This window comes from Coffea eugenioides, chromosome 11 (genome assembly GCF_003713205.1).
Source record: "Coffea eugenioides isolate CCC68of chromosome 11, Ceug_1.0, whole genome shotgun sequence".
Lineage (NCBI taxonomy): Eukaryota > Viridiplantae > Streptophyta > Magnoliopsida > Gentianales > Rubiaceae > Coffea > Coffea eugenioides.
The window spans coordinates 52,314,118-52,330,552 of NC_040045.1; the positions used below are offsets into that span (position 1 = coordinate 52,314,118).

The following is a 16,435-nucleotide window of genomic DNA, read 5'->3' on the forward strand; positions in this document are numbered from 1 at the left end:
AATAAATTACTTGCTCCGGAAGATGACCAAAAACAATCAGTACTGGTAATTATGAGGATTCGCTTGCAGATAATTAAGATGCTCGATCGTCGGCCCGTCGTGGCGAAAACGTTTGTTCTTACAGATGTAAAGATTGAACAACTCCAATTTCAAAGCCATAAATGCATCAGGCTTTATGGCATTTATGGGGGTTATATATGTGTGTGCGTATGGATATGGATTAATACATATCTAAAAGCAGGGGGGGTAGAGAGAGAGATTTCGCATACAACCCTGAGGTATGAGAGAATTGGAGAGACCTCCTTGTTTCCATGATATGACATTTCTCAAGTATACCCGTTTGAATTGTTATTTTTAAGAGTTTTTATAAAATATATACTATAATAATTTAATATAATATGAAACAAAACAGTTGATTGAAAATGCGAAAAATTACAATCCAAACAAAAGCAAAAACCAACCCTTGGAACTCTCTAATTTCTCCACAAAAGTGCAGAACCCATCAGGCAGAACCCTTGGTGTCCCATCTCTTTATGCCCCAAACACACACGAAGGATACACATCGAACACAAAAATAAAGATCATACAATGGAGCAAGAAAAGCTAATCGAAGTCTTGGTCTTTGACAAATCAACAAAAGGCGTCCAGTGTAATTCTGAGGAATGGATGTTTTTTTTTTTTTTTTTAAACTTTTATTTTGTACCAAGTACCATCATGCAATTACAGTAAACTTCAGGGGAGACATTAAATCATCGGCAAAAGTGGGTATAGAGCTTGTAATCCTGGACAGGCTCTACCTTCTGCAGTTCGTATTGAACTTTGCAGGTACGAAGAACTTTAACCGTTTCCTCACTTCATGCCTGCCGTTCACCTTAAGGGGTCCCAAACTCCAAGTCTTTACAATGAACCGAATTTACATTAAGGGTCTGTTTGATTGGAAGTAAAATGTTTTCCTTGGGAAAATATTTTCCGTGGAAGTAATTTTTCATGAAAATCATTTCCCTTTCATCATTTTCATGTGTTTGGTTAGCTTATTGAAAATATTTTCTTACTTCATTTTTCTGGTGTTTGTTTAACTTTTGAAATATTTTCACTTTTATTTCTATCTTTACTTTCTACACATTATAACTACATACTTCTTCCCATGCAAAATAAGAAAATTTATCTCATTGTTTAACTTTAAAAAATCTTGGAGAAATGTATATATGAATAAAAAATATCTCCTTAAGTAATAAACAAATTGCTGGCCATTTAGTGTCAAATATCAATCACATGCAATGCTTATTGTGACATATATCTTGCACTCTCATTGCTGAAAGTTTCTCTAGAAAAGAATGTCCCTATTATACATAATTAATTACTAGCATAGGATGAGCAGGATGAGATTTTTTTTTTTTTTGAATATACTAGGGGGAGGGTTGGGTTGGGTTAGGTGGTACGGGGGAGGGAGTGTAAGGAAGAGGTCTTGGGTTCGAATCCTCTGTTTACACTAAAAAAAAAAAAAGAACATACTACAAGATGTTTTCAATAAGTTTGAAACATACTACAGGCGGGATGCATGCATTTCGGAAAACAACTTCAGTAAGTTTGAAAGAGAAGTTGTTTTCCATAAGATGAGTGAAAATATTTTACATAGAAAAATATTTTCAGTAACTTTTATGCAACCAAACACGAGAAATTAGAAAAATATTTTCCTGAAAAACATTTTCACCCGAAACAAACGGACCCTAAGTCGTACATGCTACCAGAAACGCTTCAATAAACGGAATCCACACACCCCTTGGTTAACTAAGACCATCGTGCATTCACAAGACAAAAATTCAAGAATGCACTTGTTATAACCACAAAAAAAAAAAAACCTAAACAAAAACATTTTGCGAATTAACTAACATTCACATGTGCCAATAGAATAGTAATATGTAAAAGCGTGATTAGCAATTGACAAAATGTAACTTGTAGTAGGTTATATGGAGCCATCTCTCCCCAGCCATCGCCTTTTTCAGTTGTTTGTCAAATAAACAATCCATCATTTTTGTATTTGCCTCAAACGATCCAAAGCCAGGTAAAGGAGTTAAAAATTCTTTGGCAGGAAAGCGTTAAGCGCCCCGCAGCCCGTTCAATATGGGATTATATCCTCCATCCCAAAATGGGTTTTGCAAAACCAGAGCACTTGAATGTCTAGAGTTCTGCTATTACAATTCCATCATGTCAACAAAACTACTTCACCACTGGGGAGGGAGGGGGATTAGAGAAGAATGCATAGCAGCAACTCCATAAAATGAAGATCATAAAGTGATCAGGGTTTGCTCATAGTAAGAGATTAAAATGCTGTTAAAAAATATTTAAACAAAGCTACTAAGGATGCCAAAATATGAGAACAGCCACTCCAACCACACAAGCCCTGCAAGCAGAGAAGTAAACAAGGAATTCAGCTAAATTTCATTTCAAAGGATATCTTAATCGGCAATGCTAATCATGACCATGCAGATAGAAGAGGAAGATTCCTGGATAAGAATGAATATAAATTACAATATCAAAAGATGTCAAAGAAAAGATTTACAGATGCATACAAATAAGTCTGCAACACGCATCAAACATTCTACCACACACATCTACAGATATCAACACTGGTAGCATGTGTGCTCATGTCACCAGTAGATGTCTTTTTAAGCTAGAACCTGAATTAAATACATTCTCACAGGATAAAAGATTCTTATCTATTCTCTGTTGGCCACCATATACACACAGCCTGACATGCACAAGTACATTATTTGAACCCAACTGAAACATCTTGCCAGAAAAACAATACCAAACACGCACTAGAAATTGTGATAATACAATGACAATCAGACAGGATAATGATACCTTTCATGATATACTTATAATTATGAACCGAAATTGGCAAACTCAGACAGCAGAACCAAATGGTTTACAAAATGGAACATGGAAAAAGAAGGAAGCAAGCCACCATCCATGGGTCAACTATATGTCAGCCCCATGTAGACTAATCCATTTGTGCCAAAGTAAAAATTCAACAGGATTAAAAATCCAAAAGCTCCAAAGAGCTGAAAAGAATTCCCTTTGCTTCTGATTAATCCATTTGGTTAACAGTGTGACAAAGGGCATAAGCTTGAAGTTGCTTTCAGACCAGTTCAATTCATGCACATATACAAGCAGAAAACAGCAAGGTGCTCCGTGATGCAATAAGTTGTTGAGTTGATGACATATTACAAGAAGACTTTTTTGGTTTGAAAGCTTGGTCCACAATACACCCCTACAAACCATACTCCTAAACTTCAATCGCAACAAAAGCAGGCCAATGACATAGAAACCTTGAAAGCAAATTGCCACATACCTTAAAATAAAACATGATAGTTTTCTCAAGCAAACTATGATTTAACAACTTTTACAGATAGACAAATGCATCAGAGTTACATATACCACTGCGAGCAAACCTTAGTGGATTGATCCTAAAACCAAGATATCAACCTTCAGGTGAACAAAGAGATTGATGGTATCAAACAAGATGAGCAATAACCATGCTGGACCTCAGTCTGCTCGGATAGCCAAAAGCAAACCCACACCTGTATCTCAGAGTGGAAGTGAAGTTCATGACCGGCAAACCGATACAGCAGGAACTGTCAAGAAAATGCATTTCTAACAATTTCATACTCTGCTATAAAGGGCGTGCTTCCACAAAATTAATCAGCCAAAAAAAGGGGTCAAAATGCGTCAAAGAAGAGAGAAAGCTTTTTGGGGGGAGTTCAAACATCCCTGAATCATTTTATTCTGTCTAATAACTTAAAATTTTAATTTGGGAGCATTTTGGCAACAGAAAGAACACAGAAAATAACACATACACTAGTCATGAAGCCTGAAATGTTAATGAACTAGATATGGGAGAACGCTAAGGTGTCTAAAATGCTAGTGAGAGTACCTAATCTAGCGGCCAGCATTGAGACCCAGAAGCATGTTGTTTTCCTTGGGGAGGTACCAAACGTTCCCACTCCTAGACAAGGTGGCAGCATTCTCCCTGGAAGCCTCAATTCTCCGGAGCTCAATCAAACCAGTCCCAGCAGCTTCAGTTGCCTGAGAAATCAACTTGGCAGCCTCACTTTCACCCTCAGCCCTGATGATGGCGGCCCTCCGCTCCTGCTCAGCCTTCATAACCACAAACTTGGAGCGCTCAGCCTCCTGTTGAGCCACCTGCTTCTGCTCCACGGCCTTGGAGAACTCGGCCCCATAGGACAAGTGAGTAATGGCGACGTCATCCAGCACGATGTTGAAGTCCTTGGCGCGGCGAACCAAGCTGTCACGAACCAGAGCAGAGACGTGGGGCCTCTCGGTGAGCAACTGATCGGCGTTGAACTGGGCGACAACGGCCTTGAGGACCTCGTTGCCGATGGAGGGAAGCACTTTCTCGTCGTACTCGAGGCCAAGGGTTTTAAAGATGATAGGGAGGCGGGGGACCTCGGGTCGGGAGAGGACCCGGAGAGTGAGGTTGACCATCTGGAGATCCTTGGTGCCGGAGATGGAGGAGAAAGTGTGGGGGCGGGTACGGATGTCAAAGATGAAGGGCTTCTGGAGCCAGGGGATGAGGAAGTGAGTACCCTCTCCAACGGTGTCGTCGATGACACCGCGGAAGCGGTCGAAGAGGACAGCCCGCTGCCCTCCGTCGACGGTGTAGAGGGAGGAGTTGAGGACGGTGGCGCCGATACCCAAACCAAAGGCGGCGCGGGCTATGTTGGTCAGGAACGAAACTGCTGCCTGGCTGCTACCCATTTTTCCCACCAACTACGTCGGAATCTGATAACAGAGAGAGAGAGAGAGAGAGAGATAGAGAGGGGAATGGAAATGGTGGAGCCGGAAAAGCGAGGGTTTTAGAGGGCAGCTTGGGGCCGGGGGCGTGGGTGGGGTGGGGTGGGGTGGGGTGGGCTTTGTTTTTTTCGGGGAAGGGTCAAATTCCAAGGGTGGATTGCTATTCAAGAAATTTGCGGACAATCGAAAACCCTACTAATTCTATTGCAATTCTCAGCCCATAATTTCAGTTGGGCTGCGGTGCGGGTCTCGCCTACCTACTTATGCAATCTTCTATACTTTCTCCCCAAACTAGGAGGCATGAACGCGCTTCGCGCGATAGAAATATAAGATGCCTGCCCAGTTTTGAACTAATCAAAATAATAATTTATGTAGAAAAGTATATTTTTTAGTATAGGTATTCTGCAAGTCTTTTTTTGTCAGCGAATTTTTGTCTTTGGAGGCCAGAGAAGCTTGAAATACACAAAGTGAAATTCAATAATTTTTCCTAAATTATTGGGTTGCAATCACTTGTTTATGCCAAGTTCTAAATAATTATATACAAATGAGAGATAAATTTGTTCGTTTCATTATAGTTTTGCTCTGTCTACGTATATTAAATATGTATCTTAATTAAAATAACAAAATGATATTTTGTATTTGTTTGTCTCGTATTGATACATTTTGTTTCTTAATTTTAAAAAAAGGTTGGCATATTAATAAAGCTTTATAGTTGATCATTTCATGCAAGATTAGATCTTTTGTGAAATCTTTTTCGTTCTGGTGTTGGGTGGGATGGAAGAAGTAGGGAGTCAAAAGTTGATGGTGATAGAGACAGCGAGATTGTAATGATTCATTCTAAAGTCATAAAGAGCTGGTATTTTATTGGAGAATGAATTTATTTTTATTTTATCCGATAAATAAATTTGTTTATGAAAAAATGGGTACTCTGTTCTTATAATAGAGGAAAGTCATAAAGAACTGGTGTTTTTATTGAAAAACGAATTTATTTTTATTTTATCCAATAAATAACTTTGTTTATGGAAAAATGGGTACTTTGTTCTTATAATGGAGGAAAGTCATAAAGAGTTGGTCTTTTATGGAAAAATATGACTTTTGTGAAAGTGACCGCGATTTGTTTTATAAAATTATAAACAAAAAATTAGAATGAATTTGTTTATTTTGAAAGTTGTATAACGGTCGTTAAACTTCAAATATCCCTTCCTTAAACTTCAAAAAAAAAAAAAAAAAGAAACTGGGCAGGGCACTCAAAATCTTCTCAACGAATTTTCGTCTTTGGAGGCCAGAGAAGCTTGAAATACACAAAGTGAAATTCAATAAGGCACTTCACATTAAAAATGACATTACTTGTTTTTGTATATAAAAATGACATTAATTGTTTTGTATATAAGAAGGCATTTTCTTTTAGACACGTTAACAATTATGATATACCCAACACTTTTATAGGTTATACAAACGTCATAAAAAGAAAATTAAGATCTAAATTGTGGAACTGATTATAAATTAATTACTGTTGAAAGTATATTTAAACTATTAATCTAATCTAGGACGAACACAAAAAAAATGAAAAAGCAATGTGCAAAAAAAAGGAGGTCCAAGAATTGAACTTATTTCAAAAATAATGAACCAAATAAAGAATCAATTTTTGGAAAGCTCTATAATCTCGCCTTACATTACTTTCAACTTTTTCTCTATATGATTTCTTGATTCTTAACCCCAAAGTCTTTTTCTCCCATCAAGAATGCTTCAGAAATTATATGATCAATGTTCACTTGTATAGTGTGACTGCTATTCATCAGCGATTGAGTGGGTTTCAACTTCATGAGCTAGGAAAGAACATCTTCCCGAGCTCCTAATATACCATTTTCACATTGTACCCTTACCATTATTCAACCAATGTTCAAGCAGAAACATCTATCTAAGCAAATAGAACAAAATATGTTCAGAGAAAGTCACTAACTGCATGGAATACAAAAAAAGTACATAACATCATGATCCATAAATACATATAAAAAGAGTAAGGTATATACAAACTGAAATGGCAACAACGCTATTACAGAATTTCTGTGCTTGAGTCCTCTAACAACTATAACTACATAATACACATTAACTAAAAAACATCCAATGAAACTGCACTCATAATCAAACGACATGAATGCCTAACACAGGACAGCAGATTCCTTCCTCTTTACTGTTTAGCCACATGAACACTCAGTTCAGCATTCTGCAGCAAAAAATCAGAAACATAATCATAAAATGCATAAGCATAAATAACCAATGAATTCCTAGTCTGTACACACTATTTATTCAGTCAAAAGCATTCAAAATCATTCAAGAAGAATAAGTGTAATCATTCAGAGTCTGTAATCATTTAGCAAGATTTTGATGTGCTAAAAAAGTTAAATGAAATAAAAAGCTTTCATCATGGGCAGATTATTAAGTATATGAACTTGGGATGCTCTAAAAGCCAACAATGCTCCATATCCTTTCTTCTAGTGCATACAAACTGAACCAATCTAATAAATAATCATGACAATCATCCAAGTTCATTTCATGAAAAGCAATTGTAAGAAAAAGACGAAAAACCATCTACTTAACTCTTTCAAAATTCCTTGATAGATAAATAAGATAAGATAATTCAAAAATTAAGATAAGACAGATATTTTCTTAAAAAATAATGAAAAAAAGGCTGAAAAAAGAGTACAACAACTCAAGGTATATGCCTAACCTCATTTTTTCTAGGTAAGATTTGTTTTTCATGCAAAAGTTCAGCAGAAATACAGCCAACTAACCACATGTCTACTGCCGAATCATATTTCGTAGCTCCAAGAAGCAACTCTGAAGGTCTGCTCAATACATAGAAGAGTAAATTTTCTTGATTGAAAATTAAGTTATAATATCAAAGACATGGGTCAGCTATAAGGGAAAATCACCATCCATGGTCTGTGGTTATTGGAGAATGATTATGGTAGTCCAAAATCTGCTAGCTTCAGGTTTCCCTTATATCTATGAGCATACTGGAGCCTGCCAAACCAAAAACCAAAACATAGTATCATATGCACACCTAAAATCCTAGATAATATGTTTAGAAAAGAATAAAAAAGTTAACCTTTGATATCTGCACGTTATTGAGATGACAGTAGTGAAGACCAGTAAGCAGCTACTTCATATAACACAACAAATACATATTATTAGAACAAGTTGAGTGATGGATGCTTTGTTGACAAAAAAAAAGTGATGGATGCTCATTATAATGAGTAAATCCTCCTTGTCCAAGGTCACATACATTGATATGTTGAATTGTAAATCTCAATCCAGGACAATCAGCAAGTCCCGTCAAGCTGTGGTCCATATACCCAAAAATCATGTAAATACTGCCATTGTATCTATTACCTTCTGCATTTCAAAAACAAAATACCATTTTCGATCTCAGTATTTGGGAGTTCAGGGGCATTGAATTCTTACAGAAACAGGAACCACAAACTTGAAAATTTCTGCACGTCTAGTTACCTTGATTCACTTGCTTATCAACCTCATGATCTGAAAAAGAAGGATGAGTACCAGGAGAGGCCACAATCTCTTTCAGTTTAATGACATTTTCATGCTACAACTTCCTTAGAATTTTTATTTCATGCATGGCAGTTACAGGAAACTACAAGAAAAAATTATGAGTGTTCTAAAAAGAGCAGGCATAACCATTTATCCGCTAAGGAAATTAAAATGTCATAAGCTAAGAAAATAAGAAATTGGGTAGAATAACAACAACCCTTCTTTTTCATTGTCCATGCGTATCTTCTTTAAAGCAACAACTTCTCCAGTTTTGCTTTCTTTGGCCATATATGCTTGGTTGAAAATTTGAGAGGAAAAAGAAAAATCATGGACTAAAAAGAAAAAATATAAAATAAAAAGATAAAAAAAAGGGAAGCTAAGCATCCCAGAATGATGTGATAACAAAAATACAAACAATAATCAAAATTCATGTAACCATCTAAAAGGCACAAGAGAAGGAAACCTTTATAATCATCAAAAGCAAATCTAACAAAACAGAACTCAAATCTAAGAGGGGAAGAAAATGAGACAGATAGAAACATAGCAAAATCTTTTGATACAACGAGAGGGGGAGGAGAGAAAGCAGAAGTAGGAGAATGAGAGAGGTAGGAATGGGAGAAAAGATAGAGGAAGTTTGAGGAAGAAAACTGCTGAAAGCGGTAGATTAGTGGAACATTGAACTGAAAATATTATTGGTCACATAATTACTAACCTTCAACTCAACTGATACTTATCCACATACAATTCCAAATTATTTCATTGATAATGCAACTAATCATTCAACCTAATTATTTCCTCACACAACGAGTAAACCAAGATCTCAAAATTTGAAATATGCATTTCATTTGATGCAAAAAATGAGAAAGAAGAGGAAACCAACAAAAAAAACATCAAACCACCAAATGCAACAGGCCAAGCTATTAAAAACCAGTAAATTAGACCAAGTGCCCAACACCATTGTCGCCATATTGCGACCAGGAAATGCAAAAACGGAAAACATGTACCTCAGGAAACCCTTCGAAAAGTCAATGAATAGCATCCGAACATCGAATCTGCATAGCATCGAGAAATAGTTGAATTAAAGAACTATTTGTACAGTATTATCTCAAGCTACAATCCACAATATACCATCAAAATAAACAAGCACTTGCCTCTCCAAGACGATCTCTTGCAACAAATCCTGACGGGCTCAACTGATTACATAACACCCATGAATCTCAGCACTATCCTGGCCATGGATTCTTAAACATTGCCAAACCCTATCCATTTCAAACCTGGACAGGATTAATCAAATGAAAAAATCAATTTACTCTAATTCAAAAAAAAATTGAAATATTCTTGGTTCTTACCTCATGGCACATGTGCTTTATTTGTTTCCTTGCAAGAACCAAATTTACCAAAACAGCGCAGCACGGGGAAGAAAAAGAAGAAGAAGAAAGCTGCGGCGGCCGAAGGTTTAAGAGCTTACTGTGGATTAGGGTTCTGCGGAGCCGCCCACGTTTGGAATGGAAAAGCTTGTTTGAGACCACATTTAAGAGAAAATGAGAAATTTGGTAGCCTTCACAAGCCAACGAGAAAAGCAAAATCAAAGGAAAAGAGGAAAATCACCAAGCTTTAAAAACAAAACGGGTTCAACTGAATGGAGTTGGCAGAAGAAAGCTGAAATTAACCTATTGCTAATGAAAATCATGGAGACTAAGCAGAAATTAGGTCCAGAAATTAAAATAAAAATAAAAAAAGAAAAGGCAGAGGAGAGGAGGGGCGGCGCTGTCTCTGCAAATGGGAATGATGCTGTAGAGTAAAGGGAAGGAGGAAAGGGAGTAGCTGAATGGAGTTGGCAGAAGAAAGCAGAAATTAACCTATTGCTAATGAAAATGATGGAGGCTAAGCAGAAATTAGGTCCAGAAATTATAAAAAAAAAAGGCAGAGGAGAGGAGGGGCGGAGCCGTCTCTGCAAATGGGAATGATGTTGTAGAGTAAAGGGAAGGAGGAAAGGGAGTAATGGAGGTATACGGATAGGGCAAGGGAGAGCAAAGGGGAAAGAAGGGAGAGCAGGAGGAAGAGCGGCGGGAGATAAGATACGATACTCTTAGGGTTAGAAATTAGAAAAAAAAAAAAAAAGGAGGAGGAGGAAGAGAACCAAACGGTTGGACCCCTGCAACCCAGAGAACGCGAGAGACCGACGATCGATGCTCCTTGCGTGGTAAGAAGAGAAACGGATATCTTGACAGGCTCTTGTACCAGGGCTAGAGGATAAGAAACAGAGCAACATTGTGCAAAAGAATGAGAGAGAGAAGGTAATGGGAAGAAGGGCATGGGATACCGCCAGATAGAGAAACAAGTCCATCAATGCGGCAGGCAATGCAGCAGAAGGCACATGGGTTACTGTCAGGGGAGAAAAACAAGAACAAAGCGGAAGCCGTCGCGCAATGCGCGAACAACGTAATGCTCTCAACCCACATGCGCGGCACGTGAGAGGACGACGAAAAACCTCCAGGTCACCACAGCTCTTCGCATGTTATCTACTTATGTTGAAAAGAGAGGAGAAAAAAAAAAAAAAAAAAGGCGCTTTACCACCCCCTTTGAATTGATGCCTTTAGGCGGTTGCTTCACCTCATTAACCCGCCGGAACACCCCCACTTTTTCCTATCTTTTGGGTTACACTTATGAATACGACAGCCCACCAATCTCTCATGTACTAGTATTATGTATGGAAACAACTATTATGGTTAGTAATCAGAGTGTTACAACACACTCATTCAATTCAGGAATTGTACGAGTTTCTAACTCCGCTTAATTATACATTCATGGTATATGTAATTGCTAATCTTTTAATAGGAATAGTGTGTAGTCGACATTTGTTTAACTAGTAAAGATATTGGTTGAGATTAAGGTGCAAACAAGCCGAGTCGAGTCAAGTCGAGATTTGGCCTAATCGAGTCGAGCCTCCAGTTAATTTTGTAAAACTCGAACTCGAGTTCGAACTCGACGAGCTCAAAATATCAAGCTCGAGATTGAGTTTAAAATAATAATAATAATAATAAATTTATTTTTAAAAAAATAAAAAATAATTATTTATTTTAAAAATAAATAAAATAATAATTTTTTAACAAATAATAAAATATTAGGGATATATGTGTAATTTTACTATTAAAATAAATATATATATATAATTGAGTTTAATGTTTTTGAGTTCGAGTTCAACTTAATTAGCTCGAGCTTAATATTGACCGAGCTCGAGTCGAGCTCATACTCGAGCCACTCGCGATCGACTCGATTCGTGAATACCCCTAGTTGAGATGCTTGCTGTTCAAACTTACGGCCATTTGGACCATTGGCCGTCACTAAAGACTTTAAGTTTTTGTGGGGTGGGAGGTTAAGAATCTAAATCTTACCTTTTATCATTTGTCATGTGACTTGCCATTTTAAATGCCTTCTTCTAGATTCATACGGATTCATAGTGCACCTATCTAATCCGATGATGGTTCAGTTTTCATCGATTTTCCTGTACGTTCAGTTGGACCTTCCATTTAGAATAGGTTAGAGTAACAGTAAAAGTAGGTGTAGAGTAGATAAGCGACGATTAACCTCAAAATAAAAATTTTTTTTTGATAGAGACTTGCTATTCTAAGTTTCTAACCCTCACAAATACAAAAATGTTAATTAAAAAAATTTGTGAGAACCTTGGACCCCCGCCTGGGATAAGGCCCAGGTAGCCAAGCCCAATTAATTTTTTTTTTTTTTGGTCAATGCAGTGGGTATCTGGATCCGTGGGCTGGTTACCGTACGATCCAACTAATTCCACTGCGTGGCCGGGAGAGGCTGTCCAACATCACCGACCAGGTAAACCCGGGGACTCGATCCCTGGACGTGGCTCTCTCCTAACTAGGACTACAACCACGGAACCGAACCCGAAGGGCACCAAGCCCAATTAATTTTACCCAGCAAACAATCAACCTCAACTGTACCCTCAGCCACCACTCACCAGCCACTACTGACCCGTCTGGGAGACACTTCAAGAGGCGGAAACACCCCAAAGAGGCAAGCTAGCCATTGGGCGGCGGCGGCGGCTGTGGCTGTTACCAAATTAACTACTAGTACGTGGTACTTAATACTCCTTGTTTAGTGACTTGTTTTCATTATTCTCTTATGTTATGATTAGTTACCACTTTTAAGGTACAGAAATATGTGTGTGTCTCAAATTTGTTTTGTTGGGGTTATCTGTTTTGATCCTCTGAGCTCCATTCCGCTCAGCGGTAAAAGTGTTAGATGACCTGTTTATATTTCAAAATATATTACTCCTATCAGTTACTAAACTTAAAACGCCATCATCCCTCTGCTTCTTCTTTTAAAAACGAAAAATGCATTGCAAAATTTCTTCTTGATTTGGATCCTGTGTCTACCTGAGGGGCAGAAAAGGGTATGATGGTGCAGAATTGATATGTAGTATCGGAGTTTGTTTATATGTTGGTTTTGTTTTATGGGAGAAGAAGGATACTCTAGGTAGTTTGCCTTCTTTGATGGAATTTTTCTTTTGGATTTGACTTTGGTAGTTGATAATTGGAAAGCTTCTGAATGTTACATTACATGAAAGGAGGTGGATTATTATGCTTTTCCCAACTTTTCTCAGTATGTGACAAATTGATCCTTTCTTGGTTCCTGCTTATCCAGCTAGGAAAATTTTGTTTGACATATGGTCTTAGTTTTGGGGTGAGCAAACTCTATTGTGATTTTCAATCTCCTCCTTTGCTGTTGTTTTTTGGACCATGTTCACCACGTTGGCGGATCTTTGAATATGAAATTGGTTTGTGAATAGAAGTATCCATTGCTCCAGACGCATATCTAAGTGCTAATCACTGGTGTATTACGTAATTGCTAGTGTTCACAAAAATATACAGCTTGAACTAAGTCGTGTCCAATTGTCCTTGACCGGCTCGTTGTCATTAAACCCCATTCTAATGCTTGCCTTCTGTAACAAATGAATGTACACACTAATCAGCCTAAACAACCCACCAATTGAACTGCGCATGATAGCTTGGTTTTCCATGCAGCCTATGTCTACCTCTTTTTAGTCCTAAGTTGATTTACCCCCCTTGCTGCTATTTGGAGTGCCTCCTTTCTTTTAAACTGATCTTCTGTTTATTTAGCAAAATTACTTCAAGTGGAGTTGGTTGACATGCTACTTCCACAAGTACTACATGGTTGCTTAAGTGAGCTATGTATTGCTGGTAAATGATGGAGCTTCAGTGCAGAGGACAAAACTGCTGTGGCTGTTGGAATTTATCTTGGTTTATGCAAAACTGTTGCTAGTTGGTGTTGGAATTTGGAGGGCGTCATGGATTTCTAGTGATCTGTAAAAGTTCGTCGTAAATTACTTGCAAGGCAGCGACACAATTAGCTCCAGGTGCTTCGGATCTCGTGGTGAGTGACATCACAAATAAGTGTCGTTGTGGACTCAAAGTCTTTGTCTATCTCCAATTTCCTGGAGATAACACATCATCTTGTGGCCATCACTGACCTTGAATTGTCCTCTGGAAGAGAGTTAAAGTAGAATAGTATGGCTTTTGCAAGCTAGAGTGAGCAAAAGACCTACGATTGATGCCTCTAGGCAGTGTTGGTCCCCATAATCATTTGCATTGGAGTGTTATGCAGGCTAAACAGCACATATTGTTGGCCTCACCTTCACAGAACACTTGACTTCATTATAGATCATGGGATAATTAAGAGAAACAAATGTGTAAGCATGGGTCTGCTTCATTCATCCTTGTAATTATTGTTGTTGGTGCAACAGGAAAAGACATGTCAGCAAATTATTTTAGAGCATTACAAAGTGTTGGTATCCCCAAGGAGGTGGTTGGAGTGGGGGGCTGCCGAAAATTTTCTGCTGGGGGTGGCAAAGCAAGGAAGGGCTCTAAAGGTGGTGGGGCTGGCGATGCTCCAAAGGAATCAATGCTCAGTAAAGAAGTCAAATCCACTACAGTTGTTGGTGCCACTATTCTCAAGAATGGAACAGACCCAAAACTCTTGCCAGATGCAGAATACCCTGATTGGCTGTCATACCTGGTTGACAAACGCCCAGTACTCAGCGAGCTAAGAAGGAAAGACATAGAAATTCTTCCTTGCGAGGACCTAAAACGTTTTGTCAAACTGGACAATCGAGCAAGGATCAAGGAAAATAACTCCATCACAGCCAAGAATTGAGTTGCTGTTTACAAAGGTCCACATATTTTTTATGAATCTAAGTTGTTGCTCTCAGCAGAGGTGGCCCTGTGGCTAGTTTGTTTTGTTTGGAGAGATCCATTAGGATGTTAGAATCGGATCTGTTTAGAAGATTGCTGTAGGCTTTTTGCCGACTATGCATCTATACTCTTGCTGTCGAAACTTTGACATGGTCTTTATTGATGTTTTACAGAGATCAATGCCAGAGTAAATAATTCTCGGAGTTACCACAGCCAATCTGATTGACAAACAAATTTTGTCTCTCATCCTGCAAACTGACTGCCAATGTCTGGGGTTTCTTCCCAACCCCCTAAAACAAAATTGTGCAATTTTTATTTTTTATTTTTGGAACTATAGGTCGCTTACAGGAATTATTACAGATTGTGCATTTTCTTCGTTATAATGCCAGAGGGCATAGCTGCATGCATGCCGTTTCAGGTAGCATCTTGGCCATGTGTGGGATGTTCCCACTTCTCCTAGATTGAGTGCATCTTTAGATATTCCGTTTGTGTGGTGCATTCAGTACTGAAATGGACGGTATTATTTGTCTGGTTAGGTACCCAAACCTTCAGGATCTGGACTCCTACATGTAGCCACCTTATCTTGTTTGCTCATTCTCCACAAAGCCAAAACCCAATCGGCATAAAAATAATGGGTGTCCCGCGTGGATGATGTTGGTGACTGTGTCCCACTTTAACCTTGGCGGGCCGGCTCTCATTTGTAGGTGGTGCAAGCTTTGGAAGTTCGCAGTATTGAGTATTGATGAACGAAATTCTAAAAAGAGTTGAAAACTCTAAGTCGGCCGGGAAATGGAATGTGCAGATCGGCGAACTTTGTCGACTGGATTGCATGGTTTTGTTTATCGGAGACAACGAGGGGGTAGTTGAGGAAGAGGAAACGACACCATGAAAATGAGGTAGCAATGAATGGATGCACAAGTTGAATGTCACATGCATGCATGCATTGTCAAAAAAGCAGGCCGGCCAAGCAGCATACTTCCAGTTCCAGTCCCTGAAACTAGTCTCTCGTAGCACATTTGATCGTTTGGAAAGCTGAAAGCTGCTTTTTCATATGGGGCTTTTCTCCTTTTTTTTTCACTTTTTAAGGGCAAAGTATATCATATCATGTGGGTGGGGGGTTGTGTGGTCCATCATTGATGTCTCCATTTACTAAGAGAAGTGTCCATCATTGAAAACAAGCACAGCAGGTCTGTATACGATGGATGCTCAGCAGACTCAGCATAACACGATGATGATAATATTAATAATAATGAGGGATGAAAAGAAAAACATGTGGAGGATTTCCCGCAAGCTTCAATGGGTGCAGGTTTGCAACGAAACAAACAAACTAGTAAGCCTAAAACACACTGATATTGGCATATGAAATTGCATTATTTTAGAGCTTTTTAAAGCACATGATTAAAGGGCAAATGTTTCACTCCAATTACTAAGGTGGTGCAACTTTGCAAGGATGGAAGTTTAGTTGCATTGCAATTTTTCACATAGATGCATCAGAGGCACATCAACCTGAATGTTTTAGCCCGAACAAGTAAAAAATAACACAGTTTCTATATTTTATTTCACCTAGCGGCCGACAACTTTTTAGAATCATTTTGCCCAAGTAACTAGAAAGGCTCCACTACAAGTCCAGGATGGGTGGGAGGGGGGAATTTTGGGTTTTGGTTGTTTCTTTGTGTTTGCTTGCTTATCAGGCCAATCCATGATCCCTGATCTTTTGTGATTTGTCCGGTAGCCTGCAGCCTCAGTTATGGCACTTTTCTCCGTGCTTTCTTTTCCCACCTTCCTCCCCCTTCCCGTTCCCTGTAAAAACCATTTTTCCTTATAAAAAG

The 16,435-nt window shown here is 38.4% G+C and overlaps 2 protein-coding genes and 1 long non-coding RNA gene across 9 annotated transcripts; 1 reads left to right on the forward strand and 2 right to left on the reverse strand.

Annotated features, from left to right (window-relative positions):
• Positions 1-1,938: 1,938 nt before the first annotated feature.
• Positions 1,939-4,880, reverse strand: LOC113751712 (prohibitin-3, mitochondrial-like). 3 transcript variants are annotated; one of them, XR_003464855.1, is made up of 3 exons: positions 3,938-4,880; positions 3,456-3,584; positions 1,939-2,401 (listed from the first exon to the last, which is right to left on the reverse strand). XR_003464855.1 is itself a non-coding variant. In XM_027295822.1 (2 exons), exon 1 carries the CDS (start codon positions 4,780-4,782, stop codon positions 3,943-3,945), a length of 840 nt encoding a protein of 279 aa, XP_027151623.1. In that variant the 5' UTR covers positions 4,783-4,878; the 3' UTR covers positions 2,017-2,401; positions 3,938-3,942. The 3 variants fall into 3 exon arrangements, 1 of the variants encoding a protein (XP_027151623.1); XR_003464854.1 differs by having other exon boundaries at positions 3,456-3,638; positions 3,938-4,879; XM_027295822.1 differs by lacking the exon at positions 3,456-3,584 and having other exon boundaries at positions 2,017-2,401; positions 3,938-4,878.
• Positions 4,881-7,764: 2,884 nt separating this feature from the next.
• LOC113753722 lies at positions 7,765-9,421 on the reverse strand. The gene is made up of 3 exons (XR_003465068.1): positions 9,372-9,421; positions 7,928-8,358; positions 7,765-7,842 (listed from the first exon to the last, which is right to left on the reverse strand). It is a non-coding gene; the product is annotated as an uncharacterized LOC113753722 (long non-coding RNA).
• A 2,911-nt stretch (positions 9,422-12,332) lies between these two features.
• On the forward strand, positions 12,333-14,813 carry LOC113753278. 5 transcript variants are annotated; one of them, XM_027297390.1, is made up of 2 exons: positions 12,333-12,471; positions 13,515-14,813. In XM_027297390.1, exon 2 carries the CDS (start codon positions 14,101-14,103, stop codon positions 14,566-14,568), a length of 468 nt encoding a protein of 155 aa, XP_027153191.1. In that variant the 5' UTR covers positions 12,333-12,471; positions 13,515-14,100; the 3' UTR covers positions 14,569-14,813. The 5 variants fall into 5 exon arrangements, with proteins under 5 accessions (XP_027153191.1, XP_027153190.1, XP_027153192.1 ...); XM_027297389.1 differs by having other exon boundaries at positions 12,333-12,464; XM_027297391.1 differs by having other exon boundaries at positions 12,333-12,464; positions 13,620-14,813.
• Positions 14,814-16,435: the final 1,622 nt, after the last annotated feature.

What these genes read in the sequence shown, in the direction of transcription:
- LOC113751712 (XM_027295822.1), bottom strand. Translation starts at nt 4,782, where the DNA reads ATGGGTAGCAGCCAGGCAGCAGTTTCGTTCCTGACCAACATAGCCCGC.
- LOC113753278 (XM_027297390.1), top strand. Translation starts at nt 14,101, where the DNA reads ATGTGTAAGCATGGGTCTGCTTCATTCATCCTTGTAATTATTGTTGTT.